The 18,967-nt window shown below is 59.1% G+C and overlaps 1 protein-coding gene and 1 long non-coding RNA gene across 7 annotated transcripts in view; both read right to left on the bottom strand.

Moving 5' to 3' along the window:
• Nucleotides 1-461: 461 nt before the first annotated feature.
• RHOF (ras homolog family member F, filopodia associated) lies at nucleotides 462-11,531 on the bottom strand. Its single transcript, XM_059408357.1, has 5 exons — nucleotides 11,092-11,531; nucleotides 10,717-10,804; nucleotides 3,050-3,159; nucleotides 2,830-2,964; nucleotides 462-2,024 (listed from the first exon to the last, which is right to left on the bottom strand). The coding sequence occupies exons 1-5, from the start codon at nucleotides 11,221-11,223 to the stop codon at nucleotides 1,863-1,865; spliced, it is 627 nt and encodes a 208-aa protein (XP_059264340.1). The 5' UTR covers nucleotides 11,224-11,531; the 3' UTR covers nucleotides 462-1,862.
• A 1,330-nt stretch (nucleotides 11,532-12,861) lies between these two features.
• The window catches only part of LOC132023126 (uncharacterized), an 8,690-nt gene continuing 2,584 nt past the window's right edge, over nucleotides 12,862-18,967 (bottom strand). For 3 of the 6 annotated variants that reach the window (XR_009405863.1, XR_009405864.1, XR_009405868.1), the window contains 2 exons: nucleotides 13,971-17,494; nucleotides 12,862-13,426 (listed from right to left, as the gene is read on the bottom strand). This is a non-coding gene — a long non-coding RNA (uncharacterized LOC132023126). The remainder of the gene's footprint in view (nucleotides 13,427-13,970; nucleotides 17,495-18,967) is intronic. The other 3 variants (XR_009405867.1, XR_009405866.1, XR_009405865.1) reach the window with 3 other exon arrangements.

Below are 18,967 nucleotides of genomic sequence, written 5' to 3'. Positions count from 1 at the left end.
GCAGCCCTCTCTCCCACACAGGGGTCTCAGCTCCCCTTAACTACCTCCCCACGGGTCCTCTGGGCGGAGTTCACAGCCGGCACCCCCAGTCCTGCTTGGGCCCCCAGAGGAGTTTGCGCTTTTTGAACTGTTACATTTTTAAGAAATTTCTTTTCCACCCCAGTAAGAGTCTGCATAAAAATCCAGATTTCAACTTTCCTTAGAAAAATGGAAAACTCGACTGGGCTAGCTGCCCGCTTAGCATGGGGTGCTTGCTTTCTGGGTGCCGCACACCCACCGCTCCCTTTCGTACCAGCCCTCTCACTCCTTGGGGTCTTCCGTCTGGCCCTGAGGCACATGGCTTTTCCTGAGACTAATGAGCCGGCAAGCGTCTTCTGTAAAGGGCCAGATAACTGGTCCCCATTTCCCTCAGCAGCAGCTGGAGGGCCAAAGCCACCAATACCTAAATAAATGGGTGTGGCTGAGTCTCAACAAAACTTTATTTACAAAAACACACAGCTGCCAGATTTGGTCCACAGAGTATGGTTTGCTAACCGCCACCCTATACCATCACTTGTCCATGAGGCCTTGGGGAACCAGTGTGGGGTGCGGTGGGATGGGGTACAGGAGTCTCTCTCTCTGTCTCTCTCTCCAGCAGCTGACTTCAGAGGCTTAGGCTGAGGCAGGAGATCTTGAGCGCATACTTGAGGGGGCATGGAGGGGGCAGGAGCCCCGTCAAGCCATCATCCCAGGTTCAGTAACACGGACCTGTAGCTCACCCAGGAAGTAAGCAGCTCTCCTTCTCCAGGGCATTAGAACCACCTGGAGCACTTGTTTAAAAACTCCTGGCCCCAGACCTTCCAGAAAGTTCAGTGACTCTACAGCCGGGGGTTGCGTGTTCTTGCAGGAGGCCAGGACAGTCTCGGTGTGGCAGCAGTGGAGGCTGTGAGGGATAGGAAGCAGCGTGATGACTATTAACATGAGTCCGTGCTGTCCTTTTGCAGATAGGAAAACAGTCTGCAGAGAGAAGTGACTTGCCCACGATCACTCGCAGCTGATGTCACTCTTTGTCTTGAGTTTCCGGCAGTGGGGGGGGGGGGGGGTTGGTAGGGGGGGCGCCCTGGAGCAGGGCTTGGGTGGGTGGGCCAGGGTACCTTTTGCTTCTTGAGAAAGTCTCTTCTCCCCCTTGGGCATGTGCACCCAGCTCTGGGAAGATGGCAGCCGAGCCGAAGGTTAAGACTGAAGTCTTGGCCGGGGAGTGAGGGGTAGGGATAGGGGCCGGTGCCAGCCCCCATGTCCGGGGCTGATGCATGCGCTGTCCCGATAAGTCCCCATCCCACTGTGGTCCCCACGTTCCTGGAGGAAGGAAGCCAGAAGCTGGAGGAAGCAGCCGTGCCTATCTCAGGAGCCCAGGGAGGCGGGTGACGCAGGAGCGGCGGGCTTGGTGGGGGGCCGTGTGGAGCGCTGACAAATCCACATTTACCCACGCACGTACCAGAGGCGGCTGTTTCAAGCAGAGGTTCTCAGGACCTGGCGGGTGTGCAAAGGGGGACGCACATGGCTGGGGGGAGGCTGTGTACTCCCGCGTCCTCGGGACAAATGCTGGTTCTAGGGAACAGAGGGACTGAGTCTGGGGCCCTCACCCATCTCCTTGCAGGCGTGGGAACCCTGAGGTGAGTTCCTGGCCAGAGCCCCAGCTGGGAAAGGAGAGATTGCCAGAATGTTCTAAAAGTCTAGCCACAGGCTCCAGACACACGGAGACCCCTAACTCAAAGTGCCATTGGAAAGCTGGGGACAGAGCAGGATCTTGGGGTACAGTCTGGGCCTAGCAGCCTAGGCCCTGTCAGTCTTGCCATGAGGGCTGTGTGCCCTGCCCGGAGGGGTCAGAGCAGCAGGCACAACGGGCGTTTCTGCCGCTGTGCTTTCTTCAGCGCATTGAGGGCAACCTTGGCCGCCGCTCGGAAGACGTCTTCCACATTCTCCCGAAACTTGGCAGAACATTCCAGGTAGAGGGCGGCTCGGATCTGTTCGCAGGCGCTCTGGCCCTGGGTTGGAGGGAGGGGCTGGCATTAGATGAGCCTGGAGCACGGGGCACCTCCTGACAGCCCCCCACGGATCTGGGAACTTGGAGCTGGCTTTGGGGACTCTCCAAAGCGGGACAAAGGTCTAGGCCCTTCCCCCATCCCAGGCCCAGTCCCCAGCAGTGTTTGTGGATGGAACGGAAGGGCCTGTGGTGTGGCCCAAGGGCTGCAGCGGAGAAGCCCCATCCTGGCCTCTACCCTTCCCTCCCCACTGGCCCCCACATCCCCCCCACCTCCTCAGGCGGAGAGGGGGGGGGCTGCGTCCCGACGCGGGCCTCTGTGTGCGCCAGGCCTGTGACAAGAGCCAGAGGCCCCCAGACACAAAGGGCTTCCTCCACTCCCCCTCCCTGCCCCTTCCCACAAGCTCCATCCAGGCAGCGGAGCTGGCGAGGACAGTAAAAACTAGCTCTTCTTCCAAAATTTACTTTTATTAATGCTTATTGCTTTTTATTAAACTTTCTTACTAGTTTTCCTTTGTGTTGCTTTTCTTGTCTCACGCCTCACCCAGAAAAGCCGCAGGGTTTGGTTTTGCCCACGACCCTCAAGGCTAGGGGAGCCGGGCTCTCGAGCAAAGCCCGCCTCTCCAGTCCCGTGCGGGACTTGGCTCTGCTGCGGGCGGGACTTGGCTCCGCTGCGGGTCAGTCGTGTCCCTCTCAACCTTGTCCCTCTGGTTCTCCGTTTCTCCCCTGTGTGACAGGGGATGGGAACAGCCCGAGCCCCTGGGGTTGTAAGGATTAAATGAGGTGGGGGTGGGGGACCCCTTCCTGACCTGCATGTAGGTGATGGGCTCCTGCTGGGCCGCCCGGAGCTTCCGAAGCTGCTCCTTGTCTTTCCGCAGGTCTGTCTTGCAGCCAATGAGCACCATGGGGATCCCACGGCAGAAATGTGTCACCTCAGGGAACCACTGCGGAGGGAGAGGGCAGGCCTCAGGGCTAAGGCCAGATTCGGGGGCCCCACCCGAGACAGGCTGGCTGCGTCCCGGGCCTCACCTTGATGAGGACATTGTCATAGCTGGTGGGGTTCATGACGTCATAGCAGATGAGCACGAGGTGGGTATTCTGATAGGACAGGGGCCGAAGCCGGTCATAATCTTCCTGCCCTGGAACGGGAGAGGAGGTAGGGGTCAGGGAGGCACCCCCTCCTTGTCCACCTGAGTCTGGGCTCTGCCTCTAAGACCTGGGTTTGCTCCTCTGTAAAACAGAGGGGGCAGCCCACAGTAGCAAAGATAAGAGGAGATAAAACCCAGGCAGGGTTCAGAACCAGGTCTGATTACAGGGTAATCAGGAGAAGCTGGAGAAACTGCTAGCAATTATGTCCTTGGCAAGTATGGCCACCCCCCTCCCCAACCCCCCAGCTTGCCCTGGCGCTCAGGTGGAAGAGAACAGACTCAGGCCAGATCAGCTCCCTCCCAGAAGAAGGTTTGGGGCTGGGGCACGACCAGGCCACTGCAGGATCTGGGAGGGCACCCCCAGGCCCAGAGGCCTGGCCTTGGGTTCAATTCCTCCTGCCCTTCTGTGAACCCCAGGAGGAGAGTGGCGGGGGGACGGCTGGTGCCTGGCCCCTCCCCCGCACCACTGAATCAGCCACCAAGGCTGGGTGTGGTTTTTTAATGCTTTTTTTTTTTTTAAATGCCTTTAAGTAATTTTTTTACGTTGGCAATTTCAAACTTGAACTCCCTTCCTGGGGCGCCTGGGTGGCTCAGTGGGTTAAAGCCTCTGCCTTTGGCTCAGGTCATGGTCTCAGGGTCCTGGGATCGAGCCCCCGCATCGGGCTCTCTGCTCGGCTGGGAGCCTGCTTCCCTTCCTCTCTCTCTGCCTGCCTGTCTGCCTACTTGTGATCTCTCTCTGTCAAATAAATAAATAAAATCTTTAAAACCAAACAAACTCCCTTCCTGAGATTCCTGAGTGTTTATATTTTGTCCCACTTGTCCTCTTCCATGTAAACACTTGAACAGGCGAGCATAATTGTGCGCGTTCAGCGGCGTCACCCCAGGACAGTGCCTGCAGATTTCTAAGAACTAGCGTTCCATCATCTCGCGGAGAAAGGCAGCCAGCCGGGGCAACCACCGCAGACTCTGTGCTCCAACCCAGCCCACGGGCCACATTCACATCTCAGTGGGGGTGTCCTGTAGGTTTGCCCGTGTCCTCCAAACTGTCCCCTCTCCTAATCTTGGTCCATGTCTTTCTAGACCTGTGCTGTCTGGTAGGGTAGCTGCTAGCCCCATGTGGCTGTTTAAACTAATTAACATTAAAAATTCAGGTTCTCCATTGCACTAGCTACATTTCAAGTGATTAATTGCAACACAGGGCTAGTGGCTCCCGTAACAGGCAGTGTGGATACCCGACATCCCATCACCACAGAAAGTTCTATTGGACCGCATGGCTCCATCCCCGTGCAAGCCACCACTGGCCTCCTGTGATCCATGCTGCCCCTCAACAACCCATTCTCCACCCGGCAGGTGGTTGAATCTAAGATAAGATCCTGCCTCTCTCCCCTCAAATGAAGAATACCTTCAATGGCTCCCTATTGTCCTTTGTATAAAATCCAAACATCTCCCAAGGGTCCGCATGACCTGGCACCCACAGACCCTGACCTCTTCTCCCCCCCATCCCAGCCCCCAACCCCCTGCTCACTGTTTCTCAAACCCCCCAAGCTCCTGTGCCTCAGGGCCTTTGTACTTGCTCCCCTCCCCCAACCTGGAATGCTTTCCCTACTTACCACCCCCCTTTCCTTCTCAGCCTTTTACTTTAAGACATTCAGACTGAATGTCCACATTATTTCCTTCTTCAAGATAATTGTCTTCTCTCTACTTCTCCCCAGTAACACCACTTTATGCTTTCACACATTTAGAGTGCTTCTGCCTATGAACAGTTAAGAAATCCTTACAGCCATCACCTGATGGGCTAGACAGGAAGTGAAGAATATTTCCATTTCCACAGAAACTGAACTTCAGAGAAGTGATCTCCCCGAGGTCACTGCACCAGTGACCCAGCCAGGGCTTAGCCCCAGTCTGTCTGGGTCCTGGTGGAGCTGTGCTGCTGACAGCCAGCGGGGCTCTAGTTGGTTCTGCATTGTGCAAACATAGCTTCTGGGCCCCTACGATGTTACGACGTGCATGTCTGATCTGTTGGAAATCTGGCGGGAGTGGACGAGTAGCTGCAAAATGGGCCTCCTGGGCTCTGTTGGCTTCCTTCCTCCTGACCAAGGTCTTCCCTCACCACACAGCATCTGTCCCCCGCCCTGGGTGTCCACAGCCTGGGCCTGCCTCCCCAGGGCCTGTAAGTGCCCTGAGTACTGAGTAAGGGACCTTGTCTGTCCTTAAAAATCATCACCGACGCCTGGCAGGTGTCCAGTCAGGCCTGGCTACTCATTGCCTGAAGCCTTTCCGCTCCCATCTGATGCAGCAGAGAGCAGGGCTGCAACAGCCCAGGGGTTTAGTAACTCGGGCTGGGGAGGATTTCAGCAGAAGTCGGGCTGCAGGGGCTGGGAGGAAGAAGTCAGACTGAGCCTGCCCCCTGCCCCGGGGGCCTCTGCTCTCGCCCATCTCTCTTCAAAAGGTTCTTGCCCAGGTAGCATGCCTTGCTCCCCCCTTTCCTTCAGGTCTGCAGAAATATCACCTCCTCCAGGAGAGCTCCCTTGACTGCTGCCTCACCCCCCACCATGGCTCTGTTATTCTTCCATACTTTGGGTTTTAGTTTGGCTCTGTCTGCCCCATGAACACAGAAGCCCCTGAGGACAGTTACCTCGCCAGGCCAGTGGTGAAGGAACGAACAAATGAGTGTGGATTAAGGTGTCACGCTAACCTCTCCAGTTTCCCCGCAAGGGCATTTCACTTCTGTCACCTGTGTCCACTTAAGCAGCCGCCCTGGGGAGCTAAGCCAAGGACCGAGAAAGTTCTTCCTGTAAGGAGCCCGTGAGGCCGAGAGGGACCTTTTCCAAGGTCATAGACAGGTTCCCTGTGAGCTGGAGCGCCAACTCGGTCAACACTAGGGTCACTCCAGGGCCATGCCACTCTAAAACTGCCACAGACTCTCCCAGGAAGGCTCCTCCAGACTTCCCAATTGGGAATCAACCTCATTTCCATACGAATGGTTTCCTCACCTGTGAAATGGGTACTTGAGAAGTCGTGAGTTTGAAAACAATACTAAAAGGGGTGACAATCAACCACACACCTCGCAATGCCCCCATGTCAAGAAGGCTCTTAGGTTCCCTCACGGCTTCGCTTGAAGCCCAGCGCCTACACTAAGCTGTCATACCTCATTATGATGCTAATAAGGTAGGGCGATTGCCACCGCATTTTACAGACGCAGAAACTGATGCACAGAGAGGTGAAGTGAGTCGCCTTAAGGTCGCACAGCTAAGGAAAAGCTCCGTAAGACTGGGGGGGGGGGGGGGGGGGGGGGGCGGGGGATGCCTCTCTCTCAGCCCACTGCAGAGGCTAGGGAGCTGTCCTCACCCTACAAGTCCCAGGCCTGACCAAAAGGCTGCCAATACAGGTATTGAGAGAGAGAGAGAGAGAGAGAGAGAGAGTAAAAGGGGTAGCGGCCCTAGGAGGGGATGGGCAGCCAGCTTGGATCCTAGCTCCCTCCTCCAGGCTGCCTTCCTGACTTGACTGGGCCTGGCTCAACTTTTCGCAAGATTCAGTGTGGACCTCCCCGTGGGGACCAGGCCTGCAAAAGATAGACATGTTGACCTCGTGTCCCCCCTAGACGCCTCTCCCATAGGAGTCAGGAGAACCAAGCTACACGCAGACTCATGATCTATGACCTGGGTTCCTTCCCTCTCTGGAGCTTGGTTATCCGGCAGAGGGGATGCTTACCCTGCCCCCCACACCGGATGTAAAAGACTCGTAGGCTAAGCAAAGCTGAACGAAGGTGAGGGACTGCTACTATGGTTACGGTTAAAACAGAAACTTCCAGGGGATGGGGGGCCTGGGCGGGGATCTAACCCCAGATCTTTGGACCCACAAGCTTTAGGGGGCCCCCAGCCACAAGGTGATACTCTGGCCCTCCCCATTTACGCACACTAATGCCAAGACTTAAAGGGGCCGAGTCCCCTGTCTAGCAGCACACCGCGGTCCCACTCTGGCCTCTGCAGATGGGCCTGCACGGAGTTACGTGCAAGGGATGCATTTGTTTGCAGCCAGGAAAGGTCTTCTGGGCCACAGCTTCCCTTGAAAGTGGCCCATCTTCCTGAAGCTGGTGGGGCTGTGGGGCAGGGAGCAAGTGAGGCTCTCACCTCATACGAGAGTATTTCCTTTGTGGGAAGGAGCTCTGTTGTGTCAGTCACTTTCCAGAGGCAGGGGTCTCTAAGGCCTGGAGCTAAGCTGAGAAGAGCGTGTCCCTGGGCCACAGTGATCCCCATATCCGCGGGACACACAGAGAGCCGGTGGTTACCAGCTCCGGCCAGGGCGTTGGTCAGGGGAGGGGCGCAGGCAGTGTGAGAAGGGGAAGCTGCCAGAAGAGGAACCCACTTCCCCACCCACCTGCGTTTCCTCCCCAGAGGAAGGGGTGGCTGCGCAGGCCCAGCCTGGAGCCCAGGAGGCCACTCTGACCGGAGGCTTCAGCTCTTCAAGCCCCCAGGCCTTCTGGATCTTAGCCCCCTGGTCCCTGATTCCCTGACTCAGCAACTCCTCTGTCTGTCCCCAACCTCACTGTTCCCATCTCAGGCTGGGAAGGGGACCACAGCTCCCCGCCTCCCGGGGCAACCCTCACCCCATCCTGAACGCCCCGCTCCCGGGCCCCACCCCAAGACCCAGACAGCTTTACCCCTAGCCGGTGTCTTATCATCCCACCTAGCCTCGGCCTCCCCTCTGCCAGCAAACCCCCGACCGCACCACAGCTTCCTGCCTCTGAGGGTGTCAGGCGCACAGCAGGTGAGTCTGGTAGGGCAAGAGCTCACGGTGCCTGCCTCCCCTCCCGTCAGCACTGAGAGCTCCGTCGTCGCCCCTCCAACCTCCCTCCCACTGCTGTGGCGTCTGCGTCTGCTTCCGCAGGATGGAGACCAGCAGCCAGACTGGCCTCCCACGCACACCCCTACGGCCCAGGTCCTGGGTACGGAGAAATTCGGCCTCCCGGGGCCAATCCTGTTCCATAGCTCTGGTCACCGGTGGTCAGTTGGAAAGATGGCACTCTGCACCACCAGCCCCCACCACGGGGTCTAGCTCAGCAGGTTCCAGAACCGTCTACAACCTTTAAGAGCCTTGTCTCTGGCTCAGTCACTCCCCTCCCCCGCTTACTGTCTCCCTCTACTTGGTCCACTGGGTCTCCTTTCCTGCCACTGATTTTTGATCTCTGTCCTTCCACAGGTAGAGACAATCTCACTGCCTTTATCACATGGAACATTCTCCCGGAGAGCCTCTGCCTCCAATATCTTTTGCATTCATTCCGCAGTCACCGTGCTGGGCACTGGCACACGGAAAAGGAATGACCCAGTCTCTCCTTCCCGTTCCTTGTGACAGGGCTTCCTGGGTCACAGCGGGACACCCCAGAAGGAGTGGCCACATTTCTTTCTCCTTGAATATTCATTCATCCCTGGGCTCTCCTGCTGACCATGAAGCCAGTCGACTTCCCTAGGACTCCACTGAGTCGTTCAACCCCCAGCTCTGTTTCTCTGCTGCTTGCAGTGGTCCTTCGGGGAGGGCAGGGTGGAGGCCAGCCTGGAGCTCTTCAGGCCTTCGAATCCCAACAGGTTGGACTTGGGTCTGAGCCTGAATGGCTGGGCGCGGGTGGAGGGGGCTTAAAAAATCATGACAACAATTAGCCCTTCCCAAGAACCGACCCCTGTGTTACGCACCACATGGATCTAATTTAATTCTCAAGACTAATCTAGTTAGCCCTGATTACATTTGAGGAAACTGAGGTCCAGATGACACATAGCCGGGGAGCCAGCATCAAAGCCTAGGTCTGACTCCAAAGCATGTGGCGGGAAGAGCACCATTGCTGTGGTGGCCACGTGCCTCTGATGACCAGCCTGGAGCCTCTCCAGTCTCTCCTGCAGCAGCTGTGAGTGCAAGTCCGTCCTTTACACCAAACAGAAAACTTCTGGAACCTCCACACCACAATCGGCCCTAACACGTTCTTTGAGCATCTTTCTCTGGGTGCGGCCACAAAGACCAGAAGTGGTCCCTGTGCTGGGTCTGAGAGGGAGGCTTCCATGAACAGTGAAGCCCAGGGATCTGATAGGAGAGGCCCTGAGGTCCTGGAGGGCAGAGGAGAGTACAAACTGGCACCTCACCCACAAAGTGGGGCTCACAGGCCTGCCCCTCCCTGGGTCCCCGACAGAAAGTATGTGAAACTGAAAGTATCCCAGAAACACCGTAAGTTTTATGGGTCTCACGACAATGTTCCCAGGGGAGTTTCTCAGCAACCTTTGCCTTTCTCAGTTCTCAGGGCTGGAAACAGGCCCCTGTTGTTGGGGGGGGGGGACACTTTCGGGGACCTCAACCAATAAGAGGGGGTCCTTAGAAGCCACTACAGGGCAGGGCCCACCATACAGTAAAGGCTGCTGAAATCAGGAATGGAGGAGGAGCTTGGGGATGGGCCAATCCCTTTTCTGATTCTCTGCTCGGTGGAAAGAAGAGATGCCACTGGCTGCCTACGGTTAGGGGATGTCTGGATTTTGGCTCCATCCAAGGCTAGTGGAGACTTCCCCTAACATATACAAGGCTTGGCTGGCAGGGGACAGGGCACCCGATGACGTGGTTCCATGCAGGTCACTAAACATTGAGTCAGAGAGGTGGGGTGAGATCCTGACCTTTGTTCCCCAGTGGTTCAGCCCAGGAGGGGATTGAGGGCAGGATGGAAGCTCCTTGATACAGGGCAGACACCCAACAGCCGCCCCTACCCCCCCAAACCGGCGCTGCCGGATACCCCCTCCCCAAACAGGGTCTCTGAGAACTGACAGGATTAGCATAAATCTACTTGCATTAGGAGCCACAGGTGGCCAAGAGAGTCTTATTCTGGACGTGGGAGCTCTGCTCCTTCCTCGGTGTTTGGTTTATTCCCAGGGAATGAGGAAGACACAGAATTGTAGCCAGAATCCTAGAACTACAGGCTCAAAACGACCACAGAATTCCAGAACCGTGTATTGTACCAGATGGAATCCCAGGAGTGTGGAACTCAGAATTAGTGTGGAACCCAGAATTTATGTCCACAGGACCCTGGAGCCTCAGGAGTGTCAACCACAAAATCCTGGAGTCACAGGCTCTGATCTGTAGCCCAGAGTATTCTAGAACCACAGGACCCAGAAATTCAGCCCACAGGATCCTAGCACCAGGGGACTCAAATCCGCAGCCCACAGAATCTTAAGAGACCACAGCATGCAACACACGAAAGCCTGGAACCATGGGAAGCAGAAGCGATGCCCACGGTTTTCTAGAACCACAGGAGAGGAATGAAGCCGTGGGTTCTCAGCACATTAGTGCTAGCAGGGTGGCCCAGGAGCTCCTCTCATTCAAGTCCCCTCCTTTCAAATATGGGGTGACTGAGGCCCTCTGAGCCTCCAGGGCCACCCTGCCAGAGCCCCTCGCGGCCCTCAGGAGTGCTGGGATGTCAGGGCCCCACAGCGGCTGGTGGGCGGGGATGCCCGGAGGGGGACGCCCCGGCGGGGGAAACCCTTCGGGCACCCGGGACCCTCGGTGCGCAGGCGCACTCACCGGCGGTATCGTATAGGTTCAGGGTCACCTCCTTGCTGCCCACAGTCACGCTGGCCGTGTACTTCTCGAACACGGATGGGGCGTAGTCCTGTCGGAGAAGGGGTCGGCCGGTTCTTAAGGGGTGCGACGGGGTGGGGGCAGGGCTCAGCTGCGCCGCCCCCCTTCACCCCATCCAGCTCAGCTCCCCTCACCCTGCTGGGCTCTGGAATTCCCGAGGGGGCGCCCCGGGGTGGCGGCTGCCTCTCTACGCACAGGACGCCGGGGAGCCGGGGTCCAGGCTCAAGGCGCAGGCTGAAGGCCGTCCGTCGCCCCCCGTGGTCCCAAGCCCGTTTGCCCCGCAGTCTCACCCCCACCAACCCCCCCGGCGGGCCTCACCTCAGGGAAGGAGCCCTGGCTGTACACCATAAGCAATGATGTCTTGCCGCAGCCACCGTCACCCACGATCACGATCTTCAGCTCCTTCCTGCCCGGGCCCGCATTCGGGCCCGGGGCCCCGGGGGCATCCATAGCTGTGAGCAGCCGGCACCCGCAACCGCGCGCCTGGCGGACTTCTGGGGCTGAACGATCGGGAGCGGGGGCGGGATCCAGGGGGCGGGGCGAGACAAACCCCGCCCACTATGTGCCCGCATCGCCTCCGCCAGGCAGCCACCCGGGCCCACCTCCCAGCCTCAGTTTTCCTTTCTGTTCGGTCCCGGACCGGGGCGTTCACTTTTCATTCCCAGGGAAACTGAGGCAACTGAGAAACGGGGGCACTCAGCCTGAAGCGCGGCTCCCACTCCCTTCCCTTCATGTCAAGGCGCGCCCCCCACCGACAAGATTCGATCGTTTCCGCCGTTCCTTGCCGGGCACCTCTGATTGGCAGGCTCCCCCTTCTGGCAGGGACCCTCTGATTGGCCGGTTCGCCTCCCCCCCCAACCGGACAGAGACCCTTTGATTGGCGGATCGTTGCCCCAGCACCAGGAGTCCGGGAGCCTCGGTCTCAGGCTCAGGGAAAAGCCCCTTGTCGTTGCCCCGCCTCAGCTGTGTGGCCTGGGGCAAGTCGGCTTCTGACCTGGTCCCCCACGAGGTAGGTTGTTAGTGCCAGGGAGGATGCTGGCATGGGGGCGTGTCTGCTCACCTAGACCAGCCCTACGGGCGCCAGTGATGGGGTTGGGGTTGGGGAATAGCGGTTCCATTCACCTACCCCCACCACCTCCCCAAGAGCGCAAGGTGGACGTCTGGCGCCCTCTGGCGGGCAATCGCCTTGGGGCGGGCAGCTTGGAGAGCAGGTGAACGACTCCGGAACAATACCCTTTGGGGGTTGGCCCCAAACCACGCGGGCGGAAGTCTCTTTCTAGCAGGGGCAGAGGCATGAACCGAGGAAAACACCGTCGAGGAAGGAATGGGTAAAGCCAGGGCAGATCTAGTTGAGGTAAGCTGGGCTCCCTCGTAACACCCACCCCAGCCTGAAATTTGATTAAGCGCCCTCCAGACAGCAGCTTTGTATCTTCATGCCAAGGACTGTCACCAACCCTCCCACTTCCCTGATCGAAACAGCTATTTATCGAGCGCAATGTGCAGGTACTACTGGGGCTGCTGGCTGGCTGAGATCACTCCTATCCCCCATTCTTTCCCTCCCCGCGACCCCTGGGCCAACCGTCCGTTGCACAAGCCAGGCCGGCAGTCAGGAGAGGCTGGGGACCTCTGGAGCCAGTGTGTGGCTGGTGGGCATTGATTGAGGCAGGGATAAGTGAGGGACAGGTCCTACCCTGTCTACTCTTGGTAGTTTCCTCAGAGAGGAAGGACTCAGGATCTTCTAGCCACGACCCCCCCCCCATAACCCCCCAAGAAGATTTTCAATTTTCAAGTTCTCAGCAAAGATCAGGTAAACTTTAGTTCACGGAGGAAATTGCCAGGTTCGCAATTTAAAAAAGGCCGGGTAGGTTTTCCGCGGAAGCAAGGCAGGGTCTGACCACCAGAGGGCAGCAGCGACCGCTCGTGGAAGCTTGCAAAAAAAAAGAGCCCAGAGGTGGGAAAAGGGAGGGAAGGCCCAGCTCCAGGTCAAGTGAGTCCTACGCCCGCCCCACCACCTCCTCATTGGGTCAGAGGGCCACCTGCTGGGTCAAGCACCCCCCCCATACAAATTTACAGCAACTCATTCATTCCTTTTTTGCAAAACAAGTTTATTGAGAGGCAACTGTGTTCCTGCCTGGAAGGAGCTATCTTGGGGAAGCAGTCCAAAGGAGTCTGGGAGACGTGAACAATTTAGAGACCAGAACCTCTGTAGGGTTCGGGGAAGGTTGAGCCCAAGCTAGGCAGTGTTGGGACAGCGGACCAGTGGGCGCAGGATGGGTACCCTGGGCAAAGGCACGGTAGCTGGAAAACCCCGTCAGGTTCCACAGCACCTGGGCAGTGAGGCCTGACATGGTTGTCAAGGTAACTGGGGCTAGATCAGGGAGGGCCTTGCTGCCAGGTTCAAGATGGGTATGGGACAGAAAGCTCCTGAAAAGAAGTGCCCAGCCAAAGCCAGTCCCGCAAGCTCTCTGGTGACCCAAGAGGCTCTGTGATTGGCTGGTGAGGCAGGGCTGGGGTCACACTTCTGTAGTGGCAGCCTGAGGCTAACAGGAGAGGAAGGATGGAAGAAGCCTCTGAGTGAGGGGAGGACCACTTACCTTCACAAGCCAGCCCTGGACCTGACCCTGAATCAGGGACCCTGAAGCTCAGGGAGGGGCTGGAGGGCAAGAGGAGGAGGGGCGGGAGAGAGTTCAGTTGCCCCCCTCTGAGCAAACTGTCACCTGGGGGTTATTAACCACACCTCCTGACGAAATTTCCTCAAAATCCCTGACCTCAAGTTGTCATTTTCTCCACCTGAGAAACAGGACTCTGATCCCAACTTAAGACAGAACAAATGGCTTCTACAAAACTGAGTGGGTGGGGGGATGGGAGGGAGGGAGGGGTGTCCGGGAGGAAAAGCAAGGCTTCCCAGCCCTGCGTGCATGGAGGCAGAACAGCTGACACTGGCCCCAGCCGTTCCCCCACCCACCCACCCACCCACCCCTGCCTTGCCAAGAGGCTGGCACAACCCCAGCCCCACACGGCCTGGAGTGTGTTTGATTTGGACGGGGCTCCAGTGGTGGTGTAGGGGCTGGATCTGTACCTAAAAATACCCAGGAGCCAGGCCAGCTGCTGAGAGCTTCCTCAGAGGCAGCTGGGCCAGGGCAGGCGGGCTGAGGAGCTGGGCCTGCCCACACGCCCGGGGAGCCCTGCTCCCTTACCTGTGAGCGGTTCTGAGGACCCAAGTCATTCACCTTCTAGTCACCAGGAATTCCTGGAGAGGTTTAGGAAAACAAGAAAGAGTCTGTACGTTGGATCTTAACACAGAGCTGTTCGACACCGAGGACTAGGGGAGCAGGCCAGCATGCATCTGTGGGGTGAACCCACTTGGCCTGTGCTAGAGTTTAAGGCCAGCGGAGCCCAGGAGAGAACTAAGGGCCAGATCCATTTCTGTCTTGTCAAAGTCTGATCAGCACAGGATGGGGAAGGTAACTCTTCCAGCTTCTACTTCCCTGGTACCTCAGAATATCTTAAAAGGTCACCTCACACCTGAGGAGTCATCCACCCCAGATGAGACCGAAGAAACCGAGCTATTCTTTGAGGTACCGGCGATGGAAGGTGGCCAGGGGTATAGCCTGGTTGTCAAGGACTCTCTCCAGGGCTCAGTACCTGGTGGTGCTGCTGGGGAGGTCATGCTGAGACACAAAAAGCTCTCCTTACAAAGCCGGACTCGGAAACAGCTCAAAAGGTCATCATCCACCTTCTTCCTCCTGGTTCACATGGGGAGAACCTCAGCTCCCACAGGGGCGGGGACTTGCTGAGGTCACTGGCCGGTTGGAGACAGCGCCGGACCCAGGCGGCCTCCAAGATGGCCGGGTGCCTCTAGCCACGGTCCAGGGAGAGCCAGTCTCCACCCAGAGGGTCCAAAAGGTCGTATTCCAGGCTGGGGCTCTCGGCGGACGGGCCGGAAGAGGCGGGGCCCTGGTGTCCAGTAGCAAGGCAGGTTCGGCCACCTCCCAGCCTTGGGCCGCCCTTCCGCCGGCGTGGCCCTCTCCAGGACGGCCCTACCAGATTGGCGCCAGGAGCAGCCCCGCCCTGGGCTCGCTGGGAGACCGGGGGCGGGGCCAGCCTCTGAGCCGGGAGGAAGCACGGCCCGAGGACAGGCAGCCTGCTCCGCCTCTCCCTGCCCCCAGGAGGTGATGGGCTGGGGTGGGGGAAGGGGTGGACAAAGAAAGGTGAAAGAGGTAGGGAGGGGGCATGACCCTGACAGGTCACCGGGACACCTCTCCCTCACACAACCAGAGCAGTTTCGCACCTAATTGCTCCCTAATTGTGCCAAGGGCGGGAGTGGAGGAGCAGGCTATAGCCCTTCAGGCTGTGGCTAGGATGGGGGGGGGGCGGAGTTTAAACCAATTATTTAACTACCCGATGCCCGTCAGTCATAAAGACCCCCATCTCCCTAAGCCCTAAGGACTCTATCTAAAGGGAGGGAGGACACCCTCAGGCAGCAAGCCAGTCACGTGAGGATCAAGGGGGCTGAAAGCAATTCAATAGCACCGAATTTAAATCCTCAGAGTTGGGAGCCAGAGTGGAAGGAAGATAGATCCCCATGGGATAAGAAGAATGTGAACCTCATCAACTTTTACGAAGTGCTCCCCCCTGGCCAACAGGGGGAAGGGCGTCTGGTGCCAGGTGCAGCAGAGTGAACCTCCCCCCCCCCCCATACCCCCAGCAAAGCACAAGATGGACAAACCCAGCTGATCTGGGACTGGAGACCTTCATGAGCCCGAGTGAAGGGGCCAGAAAGAGCCAAGAGCACCACGCTGGTTACTTTCAACCAGACAGTTTCCCCAGCTTCCTGGCAATGATGCCAGCAGACAGCTGGCACGGGAGGGAGCCCAAAATAACCCAGACAGCTGGGGTGGGGGGGGGGTGCCATGGACACAGGCGATGGGCTGCAAGTCAAGACACCTGGAATCCCATCCTGGCTGCCAGTGGTGGCCTCGTGACCTTGGGTGAGTCACTTCTACTCTCTGTGTTTTGGGAGAGTGACCCCAAATCATGACCTGATCGTGGAACAGCTGAGGGCAGGCCACGACTCCGACTCCAACCACACAGGAGGAAAAATGGAACTGGCTCCCTGCCTACTGAAAAGTCAGTCTTCCCCTTTGCCCTGAGGCTTTGCCACGTGCCTTGGGGGTGGGTTGGTGGGGGAGGAGCTCACAGACAGCCCAACCCCCACTCCCTGCAGCCACATGGGAATGGAGGCCAAGTAGTGTGAAGCCAGAACGTGAGGCCAAGCCCCCTTAATCGCACTTAATCCTCCCACTCCCGTTTCCAGCCTGCATCTTTATTATCATTGCACACAGGAGAGACTCACCCAAGGTCACCGGCACAACCACTGGACTTAGAGCTTCCCTTGAGCAAGTGCCAAGATGGCTCTCAACCAAACCTCCAGGTCAAGCCCTTCCGGCTCCCCCAAACCTCAGTTTAGCCCTCACACTGAGGGGTGGGATCAAAGTGGGCCGGGCTCATCCCACAAGGAAGGGGGAGTGGTGCACGCCGGTGGCACCTGGGCCCAAATGGTTCATCAAAGTAATCCCTTAACTAGAGATCACACGGGGGAGGGGGCAGAGATCAAGGGCCACACCACCTCCAGCTGTGGAGCTTCCTGGAGACAGTGGGAAACGATCAGCAGTCCTCTTGAGTAAGGAGAGAGTTGCCAACACCCGGAAGCTAACGCCTGTGTCGGCCCTGAGCTTGGAGTTTCCAAGTGCACTAGCTCCTCACAAAACCTCCAGGTGTTACCCAGCCCAAAGGTTCTCAAAGCGTGTCCTCGGCTTGCAACCATCAGCATCACCTGGGACCTTGTTAGAAATACAAGTTCTCAGACCCCGCCTACCGAGTGGAAAACTGGGCCCTGCAGTGGGTTGGTTCTACCCCGCATGCCCAAGACTGGGAATCAGGACCCAGCCCCATCTGTGCACAGGGGGAAACGGGCTCAGAGACTAAGCAGCTCGAGCAGAGCTCCAGCACGTAAGTGGCTAGCCAGGTTTCAAATCCTTTTGTCTGATTTTAGAAACAGGATTTGGGGGGGGTGGCGCAGAGAAAGGTGGAATTCCCAGGAATGGGGAGAAGGGTCAAGAAACCTCTTTCTCAAGAAGAAGCTGGCCCAGATCTCAGGTCCTCGTGTTCTCGACCTCCCTAGCAGCTAGACAGCAGAGGGAAGAGGCTGGCTCACACAGTCACCCCACACGCCCCCACTCAGCACCGGAAGGGAGGGCCAGAGTAGGGCCGGGCTTCCTGGCAGCAGACAGTGCCTTTCAGAAGAGGCACCCAGGGCCCTCCGCGCACCCCCCACCCCCAACACACAAGTGGGAAATGCTTGCAAGCAGCCTCCTATGCGGCTCAATACGGCAGAGAATTGCACGCCCCAAACGCTTAACAGAAGCTGACAGGCGGGGATGGATGGACCGTGCAGGCCCAGCAGGGAGCCGACTTCACACACACACACACACACTCCCGCACATCTGTGAGGGGGAGGGGCTGCAGAACCAGCTTAGCGGGTTTGGGGTGCCCGCCCTCCCTGGGCTCCAGGCCCAAGCCCCCCACATCTCCCTCACAGGCTGGCAAAGGACTCACACCTACCTTTATTGTCAGAGTGAAATCAGGCCTGCTCCTGCTGTCCAAAGGAGGGTGGTTCACTCTGGGGGTACCGGGCGGTTGCCCTTCTCCAGCCAAGAGCCTGACAGGACAAAGTCGGAGGGTTTGTTAGGGACTTGACAGCCACAAACCGGGCAGGTTCCTCTTTGAAAGGGAGCCTCACAATAGCCCCCCCCCTTTCCATCTGCCCAGGCGGCCCTCACTCGGGAAAGGATGGGGGGGTGCCGCTGAGTCACGAAGGTTCAGCCCGGGCGACTAGCAGCAGGAGGCGACTCATCTGCATTTCCAAAGGCCCGCCCTGTCCTCGTCCCCTCCCCGAGAAAGGGCCGGAGATGTGAGGGCTTACCCTAGAGCCCTCCGCCTCGGGGGATCCCGGGGAAGGCCCGCTCAGCTTTCCCAGGCTACACTCTTTCCCCACCCCCCACCCCACCACCCCCGGCCTCCGGAGCGCGGGGTTGGAGGGTGTGCCCTGAACGACCAAATCAGGACGTCGGTGGCCTCCGGGAGGGCCACGAGCCCAAACTGGGGACAAAGGGGGCCCCTACCCCTCGGGCTCGGAGAGCCAGACTTGGGCGCCGAGGCCCGGGTAGGCAGCGGGGAGCGGCCTAGGGTCAGGGCCGGCCCCCGAGGAAGGCTGCCCCCGCCTCGGGAGGCACCGGTCGGAGTCAGGGGGAGCCTCGAGGCCCCGACCGTCCCCGTGGTCCTTTGCTACTGGCTCCCACGGCCCCGCCTAGCCATGAGGCCTCCTCGTGCCCGCCTGGGCCCCGAGTCCGGCGCGGGGTCCGAGACCTCTGCGGAGCCCGCGGTCGTCGTCGAGGCCTCCCCGGGCCAGGGGCGTCCACGCGGGCGGCGGCCTGGAACGCGGGCGGCGGCGCGCCGGCCTCCCCTCCCCCCTCGCCCGGCTCCGCCGCCTCCTTCCCTCCTCCCGCCTGGCGCGCAGCAGCCGCCACCGCCCGAGCCGCGGGCGGCGCGCGAAATGGCGCCCGTCTGGCCGCCTCGCCCGGCGGAGGCGAGCGCGGGAGCCCCGGCGCGCGACGCCCCCGAGCCCGCGGCCCCCCGCAGCAGTTTCCGCGGCCACCCTCCGACCTGGGGCTCTGTGGCCTGCGGGCTCTCGGGGCCCGGCCCGGCGAGAGGCCGCCATCAGCCCCAGGCCCCCAACGCAACCGGGGAAGGAACGAGGGAGGAAGGAGGAGGAGGGCGGCCGCCATTTAGCCACCGGCAGCCCGGCCCGCCCGTCTGCCTGCCCCCCGGCCCCGGCCCCGGCCCCGGGCCCCGGCTGACAGCTCTGCTCTGAACCTGAAAATAAAACTCGTGTTTGGGAGGGAGGAGCGAGCGCGGCCGGGAGAACAGGCACCGCTCGGTGGCAGGCAGGAGAGATGCTGCGTCATTGTGCCAACATGGACGCCGGCCTTTTGTCCTTTTTTTGCTTAGGAAGCGCAGGCACGCCCCGGAGCCCCGAAAAGCCGGCTTCAGAGTGCGAGACCCACAATCAAAAGAGAAAGAGTTCCTAGGCCGAGCGGGGACGTTTCCTTGTCTTTTGAGCCCCCCCCCCCCC

Source organism: Mustela nigripes, chromosome 8, assembly GCF_022355385.1.
Source record: "Mustela nigripes isolate SB6536 chromosome 8, MUSNIG.SB6536, whole genome shotgun sequence".
In the NCBI taxonomy this organism is placed as follows: domain Eukaryota; kingdom Metazoa; phylum Chordata; class Mammalia; order Carnivora; family Mustelidae; genus Mustela; species Mustela nigripes.
This window is presented reverse-complemented; position numbering and strand designations above follow the sequence as displayed.

What these genes read in the sequence shown, in the direction of transcription:
- RHOF (XM_059408357.1), bottom strand. Translation starts at nt 11,223, where the DNA reads ATGGATGCCCCCGGGGCCCCGGGCCCGAATGCGGGCCCGGGCAGGAAG. An exon ending in ATGACAATGTCCTCATCAAG is followed by an intron (nt 2,965 to 3,049) that starts GTGAGGCCCGGG and finishes CTCCCTCCGCAG; the next exon opens with TGGTTCCCTGAGGTGACACA. An exon ending in AGCCCATCACCTACATGCAG is followed by an intron (nt 2,025 to 2,829) that starts GTCAGGAAGGGG and finishes CCTCCAACCCAG; the next exon opens with GGCCAGAGCGCCTGCGAACA.